Below are 27,599 nucleotides of genomic sequence, written 5' to 3'. Positions count from 1 at the left end.
GTCTGTAATTACTTGTAAAACCAGACTTCTAAAAAAAATGTGAAAGTACGTCCCTGGCATTGAATGAGTTAACACACATGCACAGGATATTAAGCGAGCTTCTGTCCCTGACCGTCTGAAATGTTTCCTGAAAAAAAACTATGAAAAAACAAGCAAACATGAACATGAAAAAAAATGTTCTCTTAAATTTTAAGGGTGCTTTTATTTTGTTTTAGTGGTGCTTGAGCATCTCCAAACATGAGCTGGAAACGGCCACGGTTAAGACTAAAGTAATTTATTTCAACACAGTGCAAAAATTTTATTTGACACTCTCTAATTGAGAAGTCTTGTCTCGAATTTGTGTCGAACCGTGTTAATAAGTGACATCACCACCATGGGGACAAAAGTGCAGAGATCAAGTTTCACTTAAGTCCAAGCAGATTCTCGACATAAGTGTTGAGTCAACCATTGAGTATAATAAGTGAACTTGTCTCTGCTGATACCAAATGTGTTTTGTCATCATAACGAAATCTGCGCAGCATGCTCATGCAGCTGTCCATTCACCCGACCCGCAGCCTACTCAGACTCCCTTTCCTGCCCCAGGATGCGACGTAGTGACGCGCGCGGGGAAGCGGCCGGGCCGTCCTTGTTCTAGCGATGTGTTTGCGCGCTAAAGAGATTGCAAGGAAACAGCTTGCCAACAGCAGGCGGCCGCCGCTTCCTCCAGTTGGCGGGGGACCGCCACAAGCGCAGGATGCCTTGGGGGAGAGGAGGCTCCGTGGCCCTGCTCCTGCTCTCGGGCCGAGGCATCGGGCGGGCCAAGGCCAGGTAGGATCCAACTCGCTGCTCTTTGACCTTAAAACCCCGCTAAATCCGAAGACCTGAGGGAGGTGACTCCTTTTGTGGTCATTTTGCTGGTGCTTGCTCTGTTTCAAGATAGCGGAGTGATTGAAACCACATGTTTTTAGTATCAGTCTCCAAATCCTTGTCAAGCGAGCCTTGATCAAGCATGCATGAGTGGTTTGTTACATTCTTTAAAGGTTAAGAAGCTTGCAGTGGAATTCCTCCGCAAGGATTAAACCTTGCCTTGCTTTCGACACAAGCGCCTTCTTTTTTCCAGAGGATTACAGTATTCCTTGACAGAGCCAAGCCGGGGTTACTTGGTGTTATTAGCGATATCAAGTCCACCCCTAAGCTATAAAAACACTAAAGGCATTTGTGTCCATTCTTCCTCTAGCAGCTGTAGTTTCCTGTATGAGTGTATAGGCACTTCACATAAAAACAATACCGGCAACTTGACATTTTCATGCGCTTAGTTCCAGGCAATTAGGCAGACGGTATGACAGGTTCTCAAGACAATTAGTAGCTCACTTTGCAAAAAAGCAGAGCATTTTTATTCAGAAGATACAGTGAAGTTTGTACGATTCTAAATGAATATGTCCTAAAAAAAAAAAATCCCTGGCATGAAATCACTGAAATTATCTAATCAGAGCCGTTTTTCTGGGGGAATGTACACCAATACGTTATTTCATCGGAATGTCATTCTCGCTAGCACATTCGTTACCGCTCGTTAGGTTAAGGCAGATTATTAAATTGCTTTTATGTTTCAGAGCAAGCAACCTCTTTGATTTATTACCTACCGGTATTTTTTGCACTTTTAAAACTATCCCGCAAAGTGACCTAGTGTCATACTGGCAACACCAAAGACAAGCAATACCTTCTCTAAAATTGTCTGCAGAAAAATCTCCACAATAGCCGCTCCTTAAATGTAGTCTGACAAAACGTGTTTAATTCTTTTTACCCTTCTCAATCATGTTATTGATCTATGTTTTTCATAAATAGCATGCCCTGCAAGTTTTTTTTTTTTTTTTGTTAAAGTACACAGTACAACATTTGTTGTTTTCTGGAGGAAAGTTTGGAAGGGGTTCATGGCTGTTCTATTCGTTTTAATAAGAGAAGACGATATGAGATTTTGAATTATGAGTGTGCTCACAAAACAAGCATCACCTCCCGTATTTCTCTGAGTACAAGTCTTGATTTTTTTTTTCTCATTTTCAACCCCCATATAGGGGATGTCGACTTATACCCACATAACTCAAAACCAGACCATTTTTTCCCCACAAAACGGTGTTTAAATGACTTTAATTTCAACACGAAATAAGTCATATCATGCTGTTTACAAGGCTTAAAATGATTATATATACACCGGTATATTTCTCACCCCCTTAATACAAATTTGGCTGGTACTTTTGTAAACTGGGATTTGTCCATAACTTTATTTTATGGATTTCATCATGCATCGACCACAGAAAAAACCTTATCAGTTAGGCCCTATTTCAAATTGGCATTCTATAAATTCATTACGGCAGTGGTAGTTTGATGCTGAAAAGATTATATAAAGTTACATTACTTCCTACGGGAGTATTTTGTATTGAAAAAACATATCTATCTTTTTCTGTCTAAAAAAATTTCTTTATCTTAAATCTTCTACTCCAAATGTCCGCAAAAACAGATATTCATCACAAGCTGCACGAGAGTTTCAGTCAAATTCCCATGGAAATACATTACATTGCTTGAATTGTTCATCTGTCTTGTATTGCGCCATACACAACCACGTCACACAGAAATAATCTTGACGCCCGCCAGGCTCAGGGTACACAATAAATTAGGTCAAAAATCTGATTTCCAAGCCGAAATGTATTTGCTGCTTTTCTGTTGTTCAAGTGTGCATAAAGTGTTCTTCTTTTTTATTTTATATCTAGATTTTTTTTGTTACATACTTGGCAGATGACCTGCCAAATTTGAAGTGAGAATGGCCGAGGGGCTTCACACGTGGCCAGGAGCCAATGTTGACAGACCTGTCGTGCTTGAGCAACGAGCAAAAATAAACTTTTCACCCTACTTTTGCCTTACATACCTCCTCTCTGTCACACAAACCTTGCCTACTTGTTACTCATGCCCAGGTATGCAAACAGGGTAGGAACTAAGCCACCAAGTAAGTCATTGTGAAGGAAAATTATTCAGCAATTAACAGATTAGGGTTTTTTTTTCCTCTTTTGTTTTTCTTTCATTATATTTCATTATAATGTCTAAGTTTCAAGGGGGGGGTCAACAGGTTCACGTTTTGATTTATTTCACTTCCAATGTTGATAATAGGGCTCATTTTAGAGAAGGAATCAGTGATTAAAACACAAATAGAGCCAACTCCTCTGCTACAAAAAGGGACATTGTGTCCCTCCAGGTATGCACTCGTGTCCCATAGGGCTCATTATTGGATGCTAAGGTAACTATACCTTTTCCCAAGGCTCCAAAAATATGTTCCCAAGAAATGAGCAGAAGAGTCATCATCCCGACGGCAATCTGTGTTAGAATATACGCCGTAAAAGGTCATTTATTTAACAGTGATTGTCCATCTTTTGTGACATGGTGACAGCTAGAGGCGTGTCGCCTTCGGGGAGGGAGAGGTCAGGTGAGAGCCATGCCTAAATGTTCAAGTTGTCGCCCCTCCCATATCGCATTCTAGCTTGCCTTCAGCACCTCAATGCACTAAGATCCAGTGGAGCCTTACCGCAACTTCTTGTCGCCGTTCAGCGATTCTCACACTCAAATGCGGGCTCGTTTCTCTGCGGGACTCTTTTAATTCCTGGATTCCTTTGGCGCTGCGAACATGGGAGGAAGGGAGGAGGTCATGGTGACCAGGGCACTCGGGCCCACCATGCAGTTTACACGCTGGCACAATATCAGGCTGCGTCCTTCACAGAAACCAATGAGGGTCCAGAACTTAAAGCGGACCTCGCAAAAGAAGAAACCCAGGTAGGGACCCTGCACGTCAAGTCCTCGGCTTTTAACGGGGAACTTTTCTTTGCTTGACTCATTTTGCATCATCAGCTTTGAAGATAAGCTGGTGTGTGGTGAGGAAGTGCTTAGAATGTGTACAAGAAGCATAAAAACACTTTTCCTTGACTGACCGGCTTGAGCATTGAGTGAATCGGCATTTCATTAGTTTGTCCCAAACTAGAGGTCTTAAAAGGTATAAATCACTGCGAGCATGTTATTTGTTCCCCTCTTAGACAGGTTACAGCACTTTTGATGATGAGCCAAAGTGTTTAGTAATCAGCAGAAAATGGGCGCTTTCTTTCCAAAGCAAATAGAAGTTTGAAATAACCGTCAATTTAAATCTAAAACCTCTCACATTAAAAGCATTCCGCTGTGGCGAATTACAGCTTTTCGTGGAGTAGATGCGACAATGCGTCGATTCATCAGCAGGAAATAGGCAATTTAGCACTTTTGTTTCCATCAAATGCAGAAAAAAAAGACAAAAAAAAAAGTTATCAGCGAGACAGTTAATGAGGCAGTTAATTGTTGGTCTTTGCTTGTGTTGTGCTGATTCACTACTTGCCTCCTTTTCTGAGTGAAGTCGATACCTAGTGTGGTAAAAAATCTTAATTGGTGGGATTTAGTTTCGAGTTGAGAGGAGTTTAGAGGAGATGACAGCACATATATTAGTATTTCGTAATTGACACCTTGCCCTCCACCACCCTTGACATTGTTTCTTAGTGTTTGAGATTCGTCTTTGTTTTGATAGGCAAGAACATTGCGATCGCAGCTGAATTATGTCTCTTGGCCCGCGATCGGAGATTTACAGTCAAGTAGTGTGCACCTTTTGGAATGTGACTGAGCCACACGGGTGTGGTGACTCAACTGGTCACATCCTGTATCTCTGCCTTGTCTGTATGGCGTGCTGTGGCTTAAATATTTCACAACATGTGCCATTAAAGTAGAGCTGCTTAGTTGATATTGTTGTAGGTCACTGTGAAATACTGCACAAGTTTAACATTATCGCTGCATTTTAGTATAGAAAAAAAAGTACTTACGGCATATATATCACAACTGAACTGAATGACTGACTGTAAGAAAGTTTATTTCAAAATCAAAATTTTAAATTAAATAAAGAAAAATACATTGGGGAAAAAAACACAAGTAGTTGTAATAAAAGAAAAATACAGGAAGAAATTAAACTTATGTATACCTACTCCAATGTTACTGTTTATCAATGCTGTGTGTAAGTAATTTAATTATTTGGAAGAATTTGCAAAATAAACATATGTTTCTCTCTTTGTTGTGTCCCCAAAAAGTAGCAATTCCAGTGTGTCAGAGTGCTATTAACCATTTAGTGTCCCAAAAAATATAAAATACACCTTAAACGTTTTTTCTTCCCTGAAAAATGGTAAGATTCTTTGAACAGTTGTGTATAGTTGAAAAAGTATAAGTTTATATATCCTATGAGAGCAACTGTACAGTATATACAGTATTCATCCATCAAGTGTTGGTGAGGTGGGAGGGGTACACCCTAAACTGTGTGACAGCCAATCATTGTGCACATAAAGACAAACAACCATTCACCCTCACAAATACACCAAAGGACAATTTAAAGTGCTCAATTTAGCTACCATGCATGTTTTTGGAATGTGGGAGAATGCCACAGTACAGAAAGAAAACCCACACAGGCACGGGGAAAGCACGCAAATACTACACTCGGCCACAAGCCAACCCACAGCATATACACTATATATATATATGTGCGTGTGCATGTGTATACATTTATATACCTATATCTGTATCCTCTTTTTCAGCGACTCGTCAGACCCAATTAAAACTCCACTATGTAATGCAATATAGAAATACACAGCTGTTTTCTATTACGTCATTATTTTATGAATTTCAATTTACCTCTAACCTTATAACCCCTCTTCCTGTCACAAAACATTTTTAAACGTTGCCCAGAGGTAAATGGCTTGCTTTTCACAAACATGATTATTGCAGTGTTGAATGTGACGTTATAAATACTGTATCTTGCTCACAATAATGACAAAAAATATAGGCAAACGCACGATTATTGTATTCTAAATGCCTATCGATTGTTTTTGAAACTTGAAAACTGAACTTTTTTGAAAATGCTGCACATAGTACAAACCGCTATTAAATTATGCACGTTTAACCAATCAGTTAAGTAATACATTAACATACCACTAGAGGGAGCCCATATACCGCAATTTGAGAGTCCCTGCTTTATGCACATTGATGCAAGCGTACTCAAGACTAGTTTACCTCATGTACTTCATTGACTGTTCACTAGAACGGGATAGTGGGCGCTTCTCGTTCTTATGGTGACATCTAGTGGTGATACCATGTCTTCAAGCCACATTTGGCAAGAACAAAAGACCTACCCCTCCCTCCCCTTGGCCATCTCCACTCCATCCCTCCATCCCGCTCCTTTTGTTTCTCCATCTCTGTGCCGGCTCCCGCATCTTCCCCCCGCAGTCTTCGCCCCTCGTCTTCATCGTCTCCAGCCGGTCTTTTGTTTGCATGCACGCCTGTGATTTCTTTCCGTGTGTGTATGTCTGCACCAGAGACCCCAGCCCCACCGACATGAGCGCGGAGCCCTGGGCCAGCCCGCAGGACCAGGCCGCCGCTGAGCACAGCGCACGCACGCCGTCGCCCTCGCCGCCCTCGCCGCGCACCCAGGACCAGGAGCAGCAACCTGACAAACTCTATCTAGAGGAGTCCTTCTGGAAGGAGGTGGCGACCATTCGACTGGCCGGCGGCCTTGCGGACCTCGACAGCACCCGCAGGGATTCCAGGCAGTCGGAAGGTAAAAGACTGCTAATGGGCTTTCAAGTAGCTTTTTGCCTTCTCGCCGCTTAAATGATGCTTTTGCCATGGCAACATATCAGGTTTCAGAGGAGAGCGCATTACCATGGCGACCCACACCCAGTGGCGAGGAGGGGTGTTGAGTATTTACAAACCTCTTTGATTGTGTTCAGCCAATGGTTTGACTCTACGCTTTAATCAGACCCTATTGTTGTGGGAAATAAAGGCACCATTTTATCAACTGAAGATTAAAAAAAAAAAAAATTCCACATGAAGCTGCATGCGGCTTTGTGATGCCACATGCAGCATGGTCACATGACTGCCTTTGTGTGAAAGCTTTGAAGAGCTTGCGTGGCATATCTTAACAATATCCTTTCCCACATGTACCGTATTCATTCGAAAAATTGACAACACAAATACATTTGTGTACGAAGGTGTTTTGTCAGAAGGTATTTTTGTCCTCTGCCAAATGTGCCTGCTAATAAAGACATTAGCTCACTCATTTTGCTGTAATATGTTAGCAAGAAAAAGGAGCAAAAATAGTTAGCGCAAAAGGTAAACGTTAGACGCTTGCTTGTTTAGCAAAACATTGTTTGTGCGATTTTAAACAACATTTTGCGAAAGAAATGTGTGTGTGTGACATTTGCTGTAAAAGCTGCACCTAACACATCCTCCTGGTGTGAACCATGATGGGACAAGTTCAAGGTTGCAACAAATGCTAATGTATGAAATAAGCTAATTTAGCTGGTTTAGCTCAAAATTGGAGTATTTGGACATCAGGGAACTTAAGGATTGGTTTGCTGCAATATTAAAAAAGGGGAAACTGATTTCACAGGTTCTACTTCTTCTGTTTTTTATTTGAAAAAAAAAAAAGATAAATTAAAAAAATATGTACGTTTTGCTCCACTTCACACAGTGTGTCACATGGTGTTGATTCCAATTCCAATGTTATTGTCAGAAGCCTGAAACGTGGCAAAAGGTCAAAAAGACCAACCGGGACGGGACTTTGCCGAAGATGATCCTCATAACGTATCTGTGCGTTCGTCAGAAGGGGAGCAGGAGCAGGAGTGGCTGGCCGATGCCGGTCTGTCCAACCTGATCAGCGAGGGCAGCGAGGATGTGGACAACGGGCTTCTGTCCACGCTGACACAGACGCAGGCCCAGGCGGTCCAGCGTAGAGTGGATTCCTACACCATGTCCCTGCGCAAGAAGAACAAACCGGCACCGCGGGATGTCCGAGACGTTTTTAAAACGCCCGTCCGTCAGGTAAGCCACGTGCAAGTCCTGAGGAAGCTTTTTCAAAGCAGCTTTTTTTCAATGATGGTACCCCATTACATTTTTTTTCAGTGTGTCCCCTCATGAGCACAAAACATTTTTTAGAAGGAATCAGGAATCATCTGTATCTGATTTATTAAACTTAGAAATTACATCTTCAGGCATTCAGCACCTCCATCATCTGTTTTCTTTCTTGCTCGTCTTCTGGAAAATTGCATCAATGACAATGTGCATCCGTTTGAAACCTAACAACTTAAATAAAGGCTTACACGGTTTTCCATAGGAGTCGCTACAACGCAATTTTGTGTTCTGTTGCTTCATGTGGCAATTAATTTGTTCTTAATTTGAAAAGAAAGATGATCATGTCATGGCATTAAAAAAATTGAATTAGATTTGCTGTTTAAACCTTACTCGGCCCCACAAGTGCTTTCATGTGGGTACACATAGGCCATTTTGAGAGACTGTAAAGCACACTAAGGTAAACTTAAACATAACTTCAGTGTGTGCCACATATCTATTCATGATATTTCTTGAAAATGCATTTTTAAGAATAAAAATTTGAATTGTTTGCTTTTTTTTTAACTAAGATGACAAATGATATTTTTGAAGCACTTAGATCCGACTTTCTACACTCCAGTAAGACACAAACTTCTTCAAGATGTACATTTTTTTTTTGCTTTACACTTTATTCATTCTCACTTTGTTGATACATTCATATAAACATGAGCTTTTAAGATGCTAGGTCTGCTGTGTAGGCTGTCTATGATGAGACATGATTGCAACAGCATTTACAGCCACTTAATGGCATGCTTATATTGGATAAATGGAAATAGAGTACATAAGGTCCTCAATTTATGGCTGAGTTCTGTTCCTGTGGTTGTCCTAAGATAATAGTTAAGTCATAATTACCGTAAACATTTATATAAAAAACTAGTCCATAAAATGAAACAAACCTAAAAATGCATAAATGTAACCAGACTATTGCTGCATTAGTATGCAGTAAGCGGCTACGGACAATAAAAGAAAATCACATGTAAAGGTCACGCTTTATCTTCTCTTTCCACAAAGGAACTGGACCCTTTTTTTTTTTCCAAGTGATCCTTGTCTTTCATACATTGGACGAATGAAACATGTATTCAGTGGATTCCCTGCGGTGGAATGCTAAAATTGACAACTGTTTCTCCGTGCTAAACAAATTTCATGGGAATCACACAAGGCTCTAGCGCCATTTTACACAGTCTTGCTAGAAGGATGAACACAATTCATGTACACATAGTTCATATTACAGTATAAAGATTCTTAAGCATTTTCTCATAATTTCTACTACTTGTCCACACCAAAATCATGCTTGTGCTGGAGTCTATCAAGGATTTTTGACAGGAGTCCAGTTAATACCTGCACTCATCATCAGCCAATCAGGGCACAAATAAAGTCTTAAAATGAAAATAACGCACTGGAGGAAACAGGAAAAAACCCTACGTTTGAGAATCAAACCTGCCGCCTGTTGATCGTAAAGCACACATGCTAACCAGTGGGGCACTGCGCTCGCTGCCTTAACCATCCAAAACTTCTTCCAACAGGGTTTGTCTGAGTCTCAACATAGTGAAGAACTGGCCCAGAACAGTATGGCAGCAGTGACAAAAACACCACAATCAGGTGAGCCCTTGCCAGTCCAACTACACTGGGAAGACAGTTGGGTCAAAAATAACCCAAATTGACCCAACTTTTTGGGTGAAAGATGGTCCCCTTTTTTGGAGTGTATGTAGAACAAAGTCATTATTGCAATGAACATAACGAACAAATGATAAACGGCTTTAGCGTTCATCTGTATCTGTGAACACATGTCCCTCGGACAGCTCCCAGGGAGGAGGTCTTCTCTACCGACATGGCTTATTGTGAGCAGGCGGTCCTCTTCCTCAGAGAAGCCAAACTGCACCAGAACAACCAGCGCAGGAGGGAGGACACCACCTTGCCTGTAACTATCTGTCAGCGTCATTGTCATTTGTTTCATTAACTCATTCACTGCCAACCCAGTTCAAATGTACTTTGGGCCTGTCAGTGGCAGTGAATTGTAAATTTATTCTGCGAAAGCCTAGCGAAAATGACATTTTTATGTCTGTAGCCGTAGTAAATAACATTTCTTCCTCATCCATTTTGATTTGATGTCCTCTTTCCTCTTCACCACCTTTGTTTCACTGCCAATCCTCACCAGCGAATAACCTTTCCAAAGTGCCGCCTTGGAGTCACTCAAATTCAAGACCTATCTCACGCCGACATGAAGAAAGTGCGCCAGTTGGCGCTCATCGACATGACGGCGCTGTGTGACCACATCGGGCTGGAGGTGAAGCGACACAAGACGGCCAAGAGGAAAATGCCAGGTATAGCATTTCTCACACGCCCACGCACACAAACACAGATAGGAGATGTTTGGAAGATTTATATCAGCAACATGGAGGAACTAGTTTACATTGTTTTCTACTTATCGGCAAGCCAATAGAACTACAGTGGGAAAATGTCGCTCTTCAGCTTCCTCCATAGTGACTCTACCTGACTTATCTCAACATAACCGGTCCATAATCTGGAAATACCTTCAAATTCTGGCCTTTCCATTAAACATTTTCTCAAGCGTAGATACATGCCTAAGGCGCCGGCTTTATGAGTAAATTATTTGCTAAACAAAATAAATGTTAATTACATTATATTACTATTACATTCCTCAAAGGAGGCATCTTACCCAGGTTACACCTTTGCACATTTTGAAATTTTCTCAGTCAACTTTACGATGTGGGTGAACCTTAATGTCCATTTTCAAGAGTTAGCAGCTCAAGCATCTTAATGTGTTTGACATTTGATTTCGAAGGTGTTTCCACACGTTTGTTTGGGACTGTGCATTCTGAAATCATTCTATTACATAAAATCATTATCATGCAGTACTGTTTAGATTGTAATAGACGAAATGAAGTTCAATCTAAAGGAAAGACGAATATGTGCTTTTAGAGAGCCCATTGTTTGGAGTGCCGCTGGCTACGCTGCTGGAGAACGATCAGAAAGTGAACTCGGCAACAACCACGCCTCTCCTTCTGCAGGAGGTAAGTGAGCATGTGATGTCTAATTAAGTAATCATTATGCAGACAACAAAAGTGTGTTTAGAAAAATGTTGCCTATGTGTACCAGCCCAGTGTGTTCCAGCCTTTCTGCTGCTAAAAATAAAATTGCTCTTTTCCTTCTGTTAATTATTTCTTACCTGCCTTTTAGCTATGTGATGCATGCTCAATGTAAGACAACACCCTCTTGAGAAAAACCTGCACTGATATCTGTTTCGATTTCTGTTTTATCTCTTCTTTTGCCAGCTAATAGCGTTTCTAGAGAAGAAAGGAGTTCATTCCGAAGGCATCTTGCGGGTTCCAGGTTCACTTTCTAGAATCAAGGTAGTAAGACGTCCAAAAATGACAGTTATGCAAATATCAGCAAATGTAAATGATGCTACACTTCTTATTTTAAACTTCCACGTACAGTATTGCGAAGAACAGCAGTTATTTTAGCTCACACGTGACGGTCAGTAATCGAAGCTGCCAGAAGAGGCCGCCATTTGGGTTTCAAGGAAACAAACCAGAAAAAGATTAGTCATGGAGCCTTTGTTTTTTTTTTGTTTTTTTTTTTTTTCCCTAACTATTTTTATACCATCACGTATTCGGGATAAATGTACGAAAATAAATCCAAGGAATAAACCACTATATTCTAACTGGATTAAATCATTTATATATTGTTTTATTTAAACACACACAGAACCAGCCAAATGTTTAGAAACAAATTCAAATGATCCCTAACACATTAAATGGTAAAAAATATTTCATAATAATGTGAAGATGAGTTAAGCAATAAACTGCAATTCATGACACTTTTAAATAAGAAAAAAAAAACTGAATTTGAAGGTATTTCCAAACTTATGATATGGTACTTCACAGCTTTTTAAGGTTACGAACGGCGCGTTAAAAACACTTTCAAATAAACATGGTCACGTTTCACAAAAAGGCAAATTCAGTCACTGCTGTATTTACTGGTTTTCATTGAATTGCTTTACATTCTTGACCTAGAAATGTTTTTTCAAATAACAATAGTGGCATTTTGAGGTAAGTAGCTGATTTTTAGAAAGTAGCTGCTGAATATTTTCCCTCAGCACAAAAATATTTGAAAGGTTTGTCATATTGTATAATATTTACAATCCAAGAAAATATCCCAAAAGCATTTTCTCTGGCCTCAGTTGCTGCAGCAGAACCTGGAGGCCAACTTCTACACAGGCAAGCTCAAGTGGGAGGAAGTGAGTCCCAACGACGCCGCCGCACTTCTCAAGAAATTCATCCGAGAGCTCCCCGCTCCTTTGCTCACCGCCGAGTACCTCAACACCTTTAGCGCCGTCAGAGGTCAGTAGACCATTTTTACTTTTCTTTTCAATGGGTCCATTGAAAAATCCCTCCGGACACACCAACATTTATTTTGCCCCATTTTTTACATCCTCTGTCGCCAGAGAGGCGTTACAATCATCTGTTTTCATCCATTTTAATAAAACGCGGATCAATATGCGGATCATCTGATTAATGGTTCACTGATGGAGACTTGGTTGGCGCGTGGTGATAAACGGCGCGGGTGAGCACAGACATATAAACTAACAAAGCTAATGGCCCCCTGTCACGACGTCATCCATCTTGAGACATCCCATTACTCTTCTACAAACAGAGGAAATGAGTGTGTGTGTGTGTGTATGTTTTGGGGTGCGCGTGTCTTCAACCTGCCTCACCTTTGCTTTGTGTCTCAACCAGACATCGCCGAGCTCAAGCAGAAACTTCACGTGTTGAACCTGCTCATTCTGTTGCTGCCCGAACCCAACAGGAACACTCTGAAGGTACGCATAGTCATTACGATAGAAATATAAACATACTTGTGGTGACATTTTTAGTTCTGGTGCAGTGTTTGGGGAATAAGACATCCTGTATTTGTTTTTCTGCCAAGCCTCCTCCAGATTCCAGCCGTTGCCTGGCAACTGCTCTCCGGTCATACAAAACAGCAAATTGCGTGGTTGCACTCAAGTTTAGCACCAGAAACGCAAACAATGCAAGCAGGCTTTTAGCAGTGAAAATGGGCGGAGCACTCTCAGCCTTTGTCCGCTTTGCTTGCACGGTGGCCATGCCGGCTCCATCTTTCATCATACAAATAGGCAAACGTGTGGTAAACTTTCACCCTGCGCTGAGCACACGCTTGTATGGCCAAATCTATGAAGTGGCCATCAGAGGATCAAACAGGGCCATGTGATGCACCTGCAGAGCGTGAGCAGCTGCCCTCAACCATTCACAGTGTATTTGGCACCTTGCATCTTTTTTTTTACCACAAAGTTTCTCATGGCAGCAAAGCAACCTGAATTTGTTCACACTGATTCCGATTTACTGCAATTGAATGAGAAACAGACTGGCGGGAGCAAGTAAGCGAGTATTTTAGTATATAGTGAGTATATAGCGAGTATATACAGGAGCCTATCATGGTTTTGACAAGCACAATAACAGTCAATCTGTGTCCCCTTCAGGGAGTGATTTGATGAAATTTGTTTTTCAATCCCCAAAAACTCAAGCGCGAGACCCCTGTCTAATCAATAGACAGCATAAAGTTAGAGATTATAAATGTCAATTCAAAATATATGAAATGCTTTAACTGATGTCGGTAATGATTGTTCACAATTTATCTTAATCTGACACCCTTAGAAATGTTATTTTGCACGATAAACAACAAAAAGCACATTTGAGGCGCAGGTATTATGTTTGTCCACTTGAGGTCATTGTCCTCGTTCCCCTTGAAGCAATGTTTTGGTGGCAAGTGGACTACGTCTATTGTATGCTTTCTCTGTGACCGTTTTGTGGGAAAGTCATTTCTCTGTGTTCCAACGGCACCAGCGAAATCTATGAAAGGGTGGAAGAAAGACCCTGCTCTTCAAAAACTGAAGTGAAGACTAAAGCACTGTTATATCCATTACATAACAGTTTGCGTTATGCATGCCTCACCGACACTGAATGTGCATTCTAGTGGTCCGTGTCTACCTGAACAACATCGGGGGTCGTTCAGCGTCTCTTTTTGAGCCCTCTGAACTCTTGAGACGCTTCATTCGTATGTGTCTGTCACGCAGGCCCTCTTGGAGTTCCTCAGGAAGGTGGTGTCCCACGAGAAGTGGAACAGGATGAACCTGTGGGCAGTGGCAACCATCATGGCTCCCAACCTGTTCCTTCACAAGGCCGTGCCCAGCAGGCTGACCGAGGGGGCCGAGAAGGGGCAGGTGGAGAAGGCCGCTGACGTCATGAGGCTCCTCATCAGCTACCAGGACTTGCTTTGGACGGTGCGCGCCCGTCACTGCACCACGTCTGTTCTGCTGGCGTGTCATGGGAGCTCATGAGCTTCGATGGCCTCTTTTCCTACAGATTCCAAATTTCGTCATGAACCAAGTGCGCAAGCTAAACGAAATTAGCAACCGGCGTTACCAGTTTTACGATCGCCGCTTCAAGAACCTGCTGAGGAAGAGCCACGCTGACAGCAAGGAAAAACCTGACAAAAATACCTCAGAGGTTAGCTTTCACAAATACAGCCAGACCCCGTATCTTCCCCATGGAAAAATCATGTTTTTGTTTTGTTTTGAGAAATCATCCTCTGTCATTTTACAAACTCGGCCAAGTTTAGAACGTATTTATGACTCACTCATCCGCTGCCGTCGGCAAATTGTAATTTAATGTGACGCGGTGAAATGCCCAGCCGACCAAACAGCATCGCCTAAATACTCCATGTGGTTCCAAATATAATGCAAAAAAATAATACAATACAAAATATAATACCAAAAATTTGGTAGTGGGTAAGAATAGCAGTTAGCCATGCTTGCTTCATTCACAACTACTGCAGCTAATTGAAGCTCCATCTTTGTCGCCAGAAAAGAATAGCAGTTGAAAAGTTTGGTCTCAAACACATGACGAGGTCATGGCAGTCAAAAGTTTGGAATTACTGTAATATTCACCTACTCTGGTCACTAAATTCACACTATTACCTCCTAAGACTGCACAGCTATGATGTCATTCCAGGTCATAAAGCAAAATCCACATCATGAGGCCAACCGAGAAACTAGACAATAATATGCAAAGCTCATTTGAAGAATCTAATACAACATTTTTGATTCATATGTTTTGTTAACCAAGTAATTCCATCAATATATCTTTACAATAACTCAAGTATTCATCTAATAGTCAGTTTTTTTTTTTTGAAATGATGACAAAAAGCTGAACTCATTCAATGGGATGTATTTTCACATTTTTTTAAGAGTCAGGAAATTAAATCTCAGGTGGTTCTAAACATTTTCAAGCTTCCTCTACCATGCTGAAAAAAATGGCAATGATTTGATTGAATCATTGCCATGGACTGACTTTTTGCACATTGGATCACAAAAATCTCATTCAACTTGCAAAGAGTTAAGGATTCTTATTTGGACAAAAATAGTCCTTTGCCACTATGTTGTGGCATCTGCTGGCACTTAGCAACCCTTTTATTACTTGTGGATATTTTCTTCCCATCCTGTGCATGCTTCATATTCCTTCCAATATGAGCCTAGAATCCAAACGATTCAATCAGAGTCGGCTCAATTTGTATCCTAAATCTTTTGTTGAACGTGGCCTTGCTCCCCGTAGGCACGCCGCACGGTGAAGATCCATATCGGGGATCGGGTGAGCGACACCATGGACATTCAGATCAACATGGAATCGCGAGCCTCTGACCTGCTCAACCAGTTTTACCACCAGTTCATCCTCAGCCCTGAAACTGGGAAGGGCCAATGGAGAAGGTACACCGCAATTGAACGGCTTCAGAGAAAAAGACTTTGGATGGATAGAGAGAATAATTTGCATAACAAAAAAGTTGAAAAAATGCTACTGTAGTGCGGTAATGATGAGCAATGGTGACGTCACTCAAGTAGCAGCCTGCTTTTCCATGTATGAGAATATAGTTACAAGGCAAGGCTGGTTTTGTTGTACAGCAAGGCCTGAAACTAAAATGATTTAATAATGAAATAATGTTCATATATGAAAATGTTATTTCAAAAGTGGGAAGCGCAGTGGCAGACAGGCTCAACGCAGATGTGTTTGCTTCCAACTTGCAACTTTGTAGATTTGACATGTTTTACGCATGCCATTCGTGGGTTTTCTCTGGGCACTCCAGTTTCCTCCCACATTCCAAAAACAGGCATGGTAGGTTCACTGAACTCTCTAAATTTCCCTTGAGTGTGTTTGCCAGTGTGAATGCTTGTTGGTCTTTGTGTGCCCTACGATTGGCTTGCAACCGATTCGGGGTGTGTGTACCCTGCCCAATGCCCTGACTCCAGCATACCCTCGACCCTCGTGATGATGGATGGACGGAAGTTGAGGAGCGCAGAATCTCAATGCAGCTTCTCTTTGTTTAATCCTCATAACAATCAAAAGCGTTTGAGGTCTCTATAGTCCAATAGAGGAAGTAAAAGATTTTGAATATGTTTAGGTCCAAGACCATTCTGAATGTGAAAAATGAAACGATGTTTCATTTTACAGGAATGGCTCCATACCCTACTCGGAGTGCGCGCTGTACGAAGTGGGCGGGAACATCGGTAAGTGTTTGATGCCGTCCTCTGCACCATTTGCATGTCTTTCTGCCCACTGAGTTGATGGGGCCAGCGGGCCCTTATGTAACCCGCTGTGTATGTGCACTTACTGGAACACACACGATTGCGCTGCACACATGAACTCCTGCGCTCTCACAGGAGAGTGTTGCTACTCACTTGCCCGGTGGGCAATTTCTACCACGTGGGAGACGCCGCCCGCTCGTGACGAGGTCGAAAAAGCAGCATGTTTGCACTTGTGTATGGGTAACATTTGACAATCATAAACCCACACACATAATCACTTGGCATCATGGAAATTGAACAGATTTAACATTTGCAATACTGGTGCAGACAGGGGAGGTAAATAAACTCCCTCAAAAAAAAAAGATCTTTTTTATAACTTTTTTTAAGCAATAATATGATTACTCTATGCCTCATATTGAATGTTATGCTTTAACATTCATATATTTTACATTAATTAGGAATATGATTTCCATCCGAACCATGCTCATAACTATACTCCACTCTAAAACAGTTATGTATGGGTAAAAAAAAAAAAAATGTAACGGCCCACTATTTGGGTCAATTTGACTCAACTTTCTGTGTTGTTATATACCAAAGAACCAAATGTTGATGTTTATGTAGTTGAGTTAAATTCACCTAAATATCGCGCGACAAAAAGATTATTATTTTTTTTACCCAACTGTTTTGCGTGACAGATCTCAAAATGGCCGAAATTTATCTCCGCTAGTATTTAAACCCATCTAATGTGGTGGGGAAAGTGTAATTCACCATTTGGCCACCGGGTAGCGCAAAGATACTTTTTAATCGAGCCATTGCTTTTGTCTACTCTGTACTGGAACGCATGAAGAATAAATCGCGGTTGATTATTTTTAGTACAGCGCTTTTAGGGGCTCTCCTTCGACCGTGCAGGTGTACCACATGGCTCAGTGTTAGTCTGAAATCTCAATTTACAGCCAAAAGAGATACGTGTCATAATTATGTCGTGTGTGTTTGTTTTTGTATATTTCCTCAGGTGAGCATCGTCTAGACCCCGACACACACCTCCTGGATTTGTACAACAGTAACTCGGGTGGCGAGTGGATCCTCAAGATGAAGCCTAACAACAGAAGCTTGTGAAAGAATGGATTCAAGAGGACGGAAAAAAAAAACCTCGTTTGCCATTTCATGGTGAGAGCAACAAGGCAGAAGCATCCAGATGGAGGACAGATGAGCAATCTGCCATGAGCAAAATTCCCCCCCTCCCCTCCAAAAAAAAAAACTCCGTGATCATCCTCCCCCCCCCCCCCCCCCCCCCACCCCCCACCTCCATGTTTCTGCATCCCTCCGTCTCCTCCTCCTCTGGGATGTGACTCATTACATCTTGCTGAAGGACCTGCTGCTGAATTGACAGCAGAAAAAGAGAAAAGAGAGAGAGAGAGAGAGACGATCCCTGGGCAGTTTTGGTTTGCCATCCTTTCTCCCCGGCAATCATTGCCAGTCGAGAGCGAGCAGATGGGCCCGCAAAGCACCTCTGGATGCCCCCCACCCCCCGATCAGTCTGACACACACACACACAAGCTTTTGTGTGTGCACTTAATTCCAAGAAGCTGAAATTCATTCCAGTGTGCACACATACATGGGTTCAGTGCCTTGCTCAAAGGAAAAAGAACAGAAAACACTCGGCCATGTTTTTGCTGCATATGGGGGCTCTTCCTGGTAAATAATTTCATATTGAGCTGCAGTTTTTTACTCAATGCACCAAAACAGGATGGAGCTGAAACTTTTTTTACAGCCACTTAACATTATTTGTCATCAGGCTCTTGAATTTGCTATCAAAATCATTCGTCATAATTCAACATTATTCCGCATTATTTCATGCCTGAAAATTACACACTCGAAGGTATTTTGGTTTTAGAGGAAAAAAAAGGGGAAAAAATGCACCTTTCACTATTTCACAAGTGGATGTATTTCATTCAAGTGATTTTTTTTCTCACCCTTGAAGCCAATTTTACTCACATTTGGTGGACATGTCTGTTTTGAGTAGACCTACAAAAATCTAAATATTCAATGCCTGGAAAAAAAAACAAAGAAACTCAGCCATTTTGCTTTCAAGCATCCATGTGCAGATGTTTTTGTGCAGAGATTTTTTTCCCCATCGCTATCAAATTTAAACCACAATATGCCAGAATGACGAGCGATGAAATCAAAGGTTTGACTCATTACGGAGCCCCGAAATGTTGGGTGGGTCAACTCCTCAGGGTCACAAACATCTTACTGTGTGCGTGTGTTATGATGGTCCATTCCTGAATACATTCACAGTAAAAAAATAAAATAAAATAAACTCCTTCACTTAGTGCTCTTCCCAAATTTGCAGGCCGGGTAAAATGCTCTCATATGTTGCTCAGACCCTGCAAATACTGACCAGAAGTGCATCTTATCCTCTTGGACTTTTAGGGGGGGGATTTTCATGGTCCTTTCTTATTTACATATGATGGTGTATGGTAGAAAATGGACGCCGATGAAATCAAATGTCTTCATGGCCCCCCCCTAATTGACAGTCCTCCTTCTGGCCTCCCTTTTATTGGAGTACGTGCCCTTTGAAAAAGACCCTCATGCACCGATGGATATCTTCTTATCAGAGACCACCCTGCACTCCCGCGGGCCTTATAGAGAACGTCCTAACCTGTACATTGAAGGACATTTTGAAGTCAAACAGTGTCACCTCCTCAAGGACACATGGTGAAGCTGGTCTTCATTTTTTCAGACAGTGTGGGGGAGTGTTATGGAATGTGTATTTATAGAAATGTGAATGCATTGTCGCGTGCGTATTTGTGATGCTAGCAATTGTTCATTTACTTCACTTTTCCATGTACATAGCTGTCACGCACTTAATACATTTTAAAAGCAGGTGTGCGCCGCCGCCATGTTGAGGTAGCGACGCCATTTTGTGGCTCGCGCCATTTTGCGGCTCACTCACGCACACACACAGGCGACATCCATCATGGCCGGGCTCGCCATCTCACTGTCATCTGGCCCGTAATGGAACGTAATGGCTGCCGGGCGCACGCATCACAGGCGTCGCATCTCTCCGATAAAGAGGGAAGCTAATAAATGGCTGTTATAAATTCAGGACTTGACGACAGCGGCAAGTGTGTGCGCGTTGGTGTGTGCGCGCGTGCATGTGTGTGATGAGCTTCATCACAAGGACACAGTTGAGCGAGCGCGTACAAAAGCGAGCTGATGGGGCGGCCTTCTGCTGACAATCAGGAGAAGTAGGTCACCTCTGAGGCGGCGTCCCACAGGGCCCCGCACCCAGTCAGTTTACATCACACCCTCTGCTTGACGCTGCGTCTGTGTGTGCGCCACGCAGGCGTGGATTCAGGGGTTCCCCGATTTATGACAGTTCTTCATACAGGGTTGCGAACGGTGTGCGTGGCGGCGTGATTCGCTGAAAAAAAAAGTCATTCCTCGCTTCGTGCCCGGGCCAAAGTCGTGTCTAGTGTAGAATTGGAGATTCGGTGCCATCCTGGTGCTCAGCGACTATGCGGAAATTCATTTATTGCCCGTGGTCGATCGTACGGTTGTAAACTTAGGACCCGTCGTTAACCAAGAACAAAGTTTGTAAGCATTCTTATCTGCCTAAATGGGTGACCTACCAAATTGAAAGTTCATTGTCAGTGTGAGTTGAGTCAGGTTTTACTAGGCCAAAAACTATCAACAACAGTACCAGTTGAAAGTTTGGAAAACATCGTACTGAATATTCACATCATCAACATTAGGAAACACCGTTGTCGACGTTATTTGGCGAAAATAAAATGTCATCAATAGAGAACGTTTTATAATTTAGAATAAAGTTAGCAGCTTCTTTAGCTGTATGATGTGGCTCATCCTTTATGACCTAGAATTACCTTCGATGCACAGCTGTGCAAATTTTCAAGAGACAATAGCTTGACTTTCTTGACCTCGATGTATTTGACGGCGTTTAAATTTGAAGATATTCCAAAACGTTTGACTGGTACTGCACTTTTTTTGTCGACCGGAAGTCCTCAAAATTTCTCGGCCCCAAACGGCACGCAACTAGCTTGCTGCTATTTGTACACGGTATTCGGCATGCTCAGTTACTGCCATATTGGATTGTTACATTTTTATGTATATGCACTGTAATAACGACTTTACTACATCGTCATAAATTAGTAATCCGATTTACGAATTACGATGATCGAAACTGACACGAGAACCCTTTGTTTATATGTTAATGAATTTGTGTGTGTTAGCGTGTGCGTGCGTGCGTGCGTGCGCGCACGTGACAATTGAACAACCTTCCGAATGTATATTTATGTCCCAGTGTTTTGAATACCAAAAACAATGGCATTAGGTTCTTTTTTCAAGTCAATAAAAGTGAATATAACGAAATACGAGATGTATTCTTCTTTCAATATGACTTAATGGCGTGCACGCAGAGATGGAATCGGCAGGGAAGAGCATTTATCAGGTGCATCTGCACCTCACGCAGTCGCAGCTGAAGTGGTGTGTCATTCTAATCAATATAGAAACTAAACGTGTGTGTGTGTGTGTGTGTGTGTGTGTGTGCTCCTTGATTAATCATGGCTACAGCTCACAGACAAACCACATTCTCTCCTAAACGTCTCATCACCTTCGATCATTTCAGCTCCTGATGTTTTCAAATGTGGCGTCACCAGACCCCTTTACAGAGGCACAGATTTTTTTCCCTCCACTCCATCCTTACTGGCAAGTCCGTGCCTGATACTGGGGCAAGAACCCCAACAAATGGTTTCAACTTCTGCTAGAAAGTAATACACGTTTTGAAGAAAAGCCTACCTGAACGGCTAAAATTTATACATTTTACACAGGTTTGGTGTAAACCTTTCATTTTTCCACCAACTCAGATATGAGGGTCTTGTGTGCAACCATATTCGTTTGTTTATTCTTACTTCTTTCAAAGATATGTTCCAATTTTTTGAATTACACATTTTATATAGTGCAGGGAAGTGCCTCTCAAATTGGGGTGACATAAAGGCTCTTCAGGAAGTATGTGAAATTTTGACAAGAGTTTCTGGTAATGTGTTTTAATGGCGTGATAAGAAGAGTACATTTTCTTTCCAAATTGAGAGCAAATTGAGTGGAACATCAAACAACTTATTACTAACTTGTACAGTAACTTTTTTGCAAATGTATGACTATATTTTAAAATTTATAAAGATGCACCTTGGCAAAATGACACAATTTTTCAGATGATTTCACACGATCTGTCTTCTGCAGTTGCTGAATAAAAAACCCTAAAAGATACTGCTACAAATTTCGTTACACCGTTTAATACACTTCACATGAATGTTTTCAGGATTTTATTCCCATTGATTTTTTCAGTTTTGTTTTTTTTTTTGCACTGGTTAAGGGATCCATGCTTGAAAAAAAGGGACAAAAACCAGCATTTTTACAGGGATTTTTGGACTTTTTATAAGTAACCAAAATATATTTAAGTTGCTTTTGTCGCCATGGAATGGTCCTAGGAGATCGAGGCACACAACCATTTACAATACATATTTAAGACAAAATATACCCGTTTATGCTTAAAATAAATCCATCCCTGATTTGAGAATTGCTTTATAGTTCTCAAAAAAGGTCACTGGACACAGTAAGTGAATTATTCATTTACAATTGGTCATTTTCTTGTATTTGCCGTATGTTTGTTTGTTCTCTTCGATTGATTAGTGATCATTATTAGCCAGGCAAGGTGCGCCCTTCACTATCGCCATCATCGCCTAGCGCAGCGGACCCCGCCCCTCGACAGATTTGGAGCAGCCATGCTTGCAGCCCCGCCCCCCTCCACCCCCCACTCCCTCCACCCCGCACATCCAAATGACCGTAATTTACAGATGAATAGCAATCAGCAAGCAGCCTTGTATGAGCCACTGGCACTCCGCCTGACCCCCCCCCAACACACACACACACACACACACACACGCACACACACAGCCGCCCATTCACATTCATGACTGGCTCATGCACGACACTCTTCTCCATTTTTTTTCCTTTTTTTTTTTGGGGGGGGGGGGGGGGGTGGAGCACTGGACGCTTATAATAACTTGGACACTACAGTGGCTCCTTGTGACAGGAACCAAAGACAGCCATCTTACATTGCCACCATTATTGAAAATGTCAGAGATTTAGCTCAAAACACTTTTATTGGTCCGTGTTTTACGCCCGAGAGCCTCTCATAAAAGTGGTAAAGTGGTCATTTTGCAATTCAGAAGTTGTTGCTTTGATCCCCTTTGATCATGTGGCGGAAGTATCCTTGCGCAAGAAAAAAAAAAAACCCCTCCTCCCCCTGTTCCTGATGCTGCGTCATCAGGAGAATGAGTAGTTGAATGTAAAGAGCTTTGAAGGCCATGTAAAATGGAAAAGCACTAAATAAGTTATGTATTGTTCACCATTAAGTCAAATTTAACATAAAAAAAACATTTAAGAATAAAGTTACCTTTGGCAATGTAGTTTCCATCTACAATTATGCATGCCAATTATATTTAAAATGTGAATTTTCGGTTTCTATTAAATTGACCTTACATCCCTACATGAATCAATCCCTACATGAATATGTTCTGTGTGAGTGTGTGAGTGGACTCAGATTTAAGCAGCAAAATCCACCCATTTTTTTTTCCAATCTCAGGAGGTGGCCATTTTGATATAGGCTGTCAATCACAATACAGTTGCTCAAGGTTCAGATAGCAACCAAATCACAGCTCACCTGTTTTTTTTTTTTTTAGTTTGGTCATGTGACTGCATATGGAGCCATTAACGTAGGAATAAAAAAAGTAAAAACTCTTTCCAATACTGCTATTAGTAATATTCCCCTCCAGTCCCGCTGGTGGCGCTGAAAAAAAAGAACGCTTGTCTGCTGTCTTTTTTGAATTCAAAATGAAAATATTCCCCTTCCAAGCATTTTACACGTAATGGGTACGTCACAAAAAAAAAAAAAATCATCCAAGTCACATGATTTCTACCCTCCACCTTTTCTTCAGCTCATCCTTCTCCACTATCTCAATTTTCCTTGCTGTCTCCACTATCTCCTCTTTCCTTATTGTGCCCCCCCCCCCCATCTCTTCCTCACTAGGGGGGGATCATCGCGTTTATCTCCAGCATCCAGCCACGCTCATCACCTAGCAACACGCAAACAAGCATTTTTGATCCTTTTGGTTATTTTTACCATCCAGCACCCATTGTTGTTAATAGTAACAGTGATTCCTAATTTTTTTTAACATCTCTCGTCTTCTTGTGTCACACTGCTGACACACACACGCACACACACACACACACACAGATAGGGCCGGAATCAATTATCATTGGAATTAATGAAGCGTGTAATGAAGAGAGTGCTATCAGTGCTTCAGAATGGTGAATAATGTGAAAGGAACATCAAACATATTCAAATGAACGCGCTTATTTCTTCGCAGCTGTAAAAAGCACAAAATGCGTAAGTCTGTCCGTGTGTGTGTGATGTTTAATATCAGCACATTTCCATATAAAAAGTCTCCTTAGTGACACACGTAATTAAAGATAAAACGATTGCATGAAAAGGTGAGTTTATCTTTTCAATAGCCATCAGCGCCAAATGTGTTTAAAGGAGGCTGCTTCCTCCACTGATAACCCCCCTCCAAGTACTCCCGCAGTGGATTATTCTTCATTTTAAATTAGCAATACTTGTCCGATTTACAAATATTTTCAATCTCGCTTGGCAGCTCTATCAAATAGCAATAGTATGGACACGTGCCGAGGATTAATATTATATAAATAAAGTAGTTTCAGTATTCTACTTGCATTTGCTGCTGTACTTTTGTCAAAGATGCAAACAGTACTTTGGTCCTCCTAACATCGATGCTAGTCTTGTTAGCGCATCGATGGCGTTTGGCATTGAAAATAACAAAGAGCTGAGTGTTTATGCTTAAAAAATGTGAAATTGTGTTTGTAGGAAACCTTTGTATGATTCAAAAAAAGTCTTTTATATTTCATGGAAAAAAAATCCAAAAAAAAAGGGTTCTTTTGGTTGTATTTTTTAATGAAATTTTATCATTTTAATTCATTTTTACAATCTTTTTTTTCCATGATGGACCCCATGTGAAAATGAAAATGTTTCCCAATGCCCTCCTAACCAGGAAAATATTGAAAAAAAAGAAAGAAAAAGGAAAAAAAAAAGACAGCGTGCTCTGCCATCCATGTCTGATTTATTAAACTTTACAACATTTGTCGTGGCGACTCCAAACAGATCGTGTGACCATCTGTCTTATTTCTGGCTCATCCACCAGAAAATTGCATTATTAACGACAATGCACATTCCGGACAAATCCTAACAAAATAAAGGAATGGAACGTTTCGCAATGGAGTCACTACAACACGATTTAGCGATAATTTGCGTCATGTTCCAATTAAGTCACTCTTAATTTGAAATGAAAAAATTGCTATTTTTCTCAATGGGAAACATTAGATTATAATTGTTGCAAGAACTCAGTTAAAATAGATTGACTGTGTTCACTTTGAATTATTTTATTATTATTTGAATTACTTTAAAATTGTTTATGTTTCATATATTTTTAAATGTAGTTTGATGAAAATATTTTGGAGAGCTTTGCTGCCTTGTAAGAAATAGTTGGGAGGTTTGTGGTTTTTCTGTGAATCACACACGCAAACGTACACAGACTGACCACGCACATGGATAAACGTGACAATCCTGTGGCTCAGCATACACACGTAAAAAATGGCACTCGGTGTGTGCTGTCTTACATGCATGTTTCTGTTGCGCATATTTTGATAGCATTCTGTGAGTGACACGCAATCCCTATCACCACCGCGCAGCCGCATCTGAGTGTGTGTGCAAACTGACCCAAGGGATTGTCCTCCTGTGCAATGCGGTTTCTATATTTAACACTGAATACTGATGAAAAAAAAAAAGCGACCCCTGTAGCTAGTTTCACATAGCAACATGGAATTTTGTGCATTCTGATAAGAACCTTTACCTTTTTGTTTTAAAACAAGTGCATGTCTGGTGCCAAATGGAATTCTCTCTCATTTGGTGTTTTTGTAGTTAAAAATGGGTGTTTGCACCGTAGTGGGAGTGAATATGCACAACCTGTTTTCCGGCCAATCAAAGCGGATCCTCTTATTCATAAATTTAAAAAGAAATACAAGACCGTTTATAATACAAGAGGGACCGAAGCTGAACGTATGGTAAAGGCCGAGATGGTGACCCCTGTTCATGAGGACTCTCTTACCTGCGGTGATCAGCAGCACTCCAAAGCTAGATGCTAATGCTAATGTCAATGTTCCACTTTGACTGTCACTGAAGTGACCAGCAAGCTATTCGCCATGCACAATCATAGCAATTGGTCACTTGGGGTTCTTCGCATTGCTTGTAAAAGTAAGATTTGTTTTTTCATATTGCTGTGATCGTTGTTGAGTAAGAGACTGAGTCACTTGTTTCCAAGGACTAGCGTGAGTCGCGGCTGACAGCAGCTTGGAATGATTTCCTTTTTCTATTTTTCTTTCAATAAAAGAAGCGATCGGACAGAACTTCGACTGAGTACACGACTTAACACGCAAGGGCATTAAAGTATCATAGACAGTGGACTAATATGTTCAGTTTTATTCTTTTTTTCCTTGTTTTTTTTTATGTTTCACGGAATCATCTCACGAGCCAGATTAAACCGGCTCCCGGGGCGTATCCGACCCACGGGCTGCGCGTTTGACACCCCCGATCTAAATCAAAGCCCATGCCCCAAACAACATCACAGATGCGCCTTCCTGCATGTGTAGAAACTCCCACGCCACATCAGCACCTCCAAGCAGGGCTTTCCTGACTGCACAAGAAAACAAGCGGACTTGACAGGAAGATGCTGGAGGGCAGCGAGCGCACACGCAAAATGTGTGTGTGTGTGTCCTGTGGAGGGCCTTGTCTCAGTGTGTCACAGGATGATGATGATGAGGATGCGCGCTAGTGACAGCCACATGAGTAAGAAAGACAAAGACGCCAGTGGATTTATTATTTTTAGCAAAATTATTTGTCAAATATATGAAATATGAGTTACAGTTTTTAAAATACAATGAAAAAGCATTTTCTAGTTGAAAATGATGACAACTTGTTTGTGTTTTTGTATTAAAAAACAAACAAAAACAAAAAAACACCGGGACTTAAAATGGGGTATGTGTAAAAAGGAAAAGAGAGAAAGCTGTTGAACTATAAAAATATTGAACATAATTTAACATTCAGCAGGCTCTTCAATTTCATTATCCTAAAAATCGAATTCTACCATACGTTCAACTCAAACTGTGGTGTCACCAAGTATCACCTTTCAGTCACTTGAAAATATTATTGGAAAATTAAGGTCATAATTTTTGTTTGATAGCAGATCTTTATTACAATCCCAAAGAAGGGAACGACATGTTGATAGTAATTTCTATGTGCGTAAAACTTTATCTTAATAATATCAGTTGACATCAATGTCTTTATTACTTTATTTAAAAAATGTGTTTATATATATTTTTTCAACTTTAAAGCTATTATTAACTTATAATAGTCATAATGATTTTCCATCATTTTTATATTTGCAAATTAAAAAACATTATTTGCAATAAAGTTTCATAATGCATGAGTTTGCACTTATTTTAAATAAAATTAGTAATCTAATTTCAAACAGTATTCTATTCTTGGTTTGGCAGCATTTGACCATTGAATGTGTGTATAAAGACGTTGACATGATTTTCGTACACTTGTGTGCTGCTCTGCCACCCAATTATTGTCACCATGGCAACTATCTTGGAATAGGGCCCGCAGTTACGTTCACTATTACCAGGTCACTGCCTTGCAGCCTACTGACACACACACACACACACACACTACAACACGCACGCTGAGTTCTGTGTGCGCTCACACACTCCTGTGAAGAGGCACAAAGCTTGAAAAAGCGCAAGCACCAATCACCATGGCAACAAATTAGAGGCAATTTCAGTAATAGCAGGAATTATACAGCTAGGCGCA

At 41.1% G+C, this 27,599-nt stretch overlaps 1 protein-coding gene across 2 annotated transcripts; it reads left to right on the top strand.

The window, feature by feature from the left end:
• The first annotated feature begins 592 nt into the window (after nucleotides 1-592).
• arhgap40 (Rho GTPase activating protein 40) lies at nucleotides 593-20,968 on the top strand. 2 transcript variants are annotated; one of them, XM_088423840.1, is made up of 15 exons: nucleotides 593-807; nucleotides 6,390-6,631; nucleotides 7,679-7,896; nucleotides 9,486-9,561; nucleotides 9,762-9,880; nucleotides 10,118-10,283; nucleotides 10,903-10,994; nucleotides 11,256-11,333; nucleotides 12,167-12,326; nucleotides 12,723-12,805; nucleotides 14,075-14,281; nucleotides 14,364-14,507; nucleotides 15,612-15,763; nucleotides 16,503-16,558; nucleotides 17,589-20,968. In XM_088423840.1, exons 1-15 carry the CDS (start codon nucleotides 734-736, stop codon nucleotides 17,690-17,692), a joined length of 1,971 nt encoding a protein of 656 aa, XP_088279966.1. In that variant the 5' UTR covers nucleotides 593-733; the 3' UTR covers nucleotides 17,693-20,968. The 2 variants fall into 2 exon arrangements, with proteins under 2 accessions (XP_088279966.1, XP_088279964.1); XM_088423838.1 differs by lacking the exon at nucleotides 593-807 and adding an exon at nucleotides 3,487-3,792.
• The last annotated feature ends 6,631 nt before the right edge of the window (nucleotides 20,969-27,599 follow it).

This window comes from Hippichthys cyanospilos, chromosome 9 (genome assembly GCF_059441005.1).
Source record: "Hippichthys cyanospilos isolate Australia breed blue-spotted pipefish chromosome 9, RoL_Hcya_1.0, whole genome shotgun sequence".
Taxonomy (NCBI): domain Eukaryota; kingdom Metazoa; phylum Chordata; class Actinopteri; order Syngnathiformes; family Syngnathidae; genus Hippichthys; species Hippichthys cyanospilos.
The sequence above is the reverse complement of the archived record's forward strand: the minus strand, read 5'-3'. Positions and strand labels throughout refer to the sequence as shown.

Bases quoted from the DNA above. Each gene is read 5' to 3' on its own strand.
- arhgap40 (XM_088423838.1), top strand. From the start codon at position 3,647: ATGGGAGGAAGGGAGGAGGTCATGGTGACCAGGGCACTCGGGCCCACC. The intron at 14,508-15,611 runs GTTAGCTTTCAC...TGCTCCCCGTAG, and splicing joins CTGACAAAAATACCTCAGAG to GCACGCCGCACGGTGAAGAT. The intron at 16,559-17,588 runs GTAAGTGTTTGA...ATATTTCCTCAG, and splicing joins CGAAGTGGGCGGGAACATCG to GTGAGCATCGTCTAGACCCC.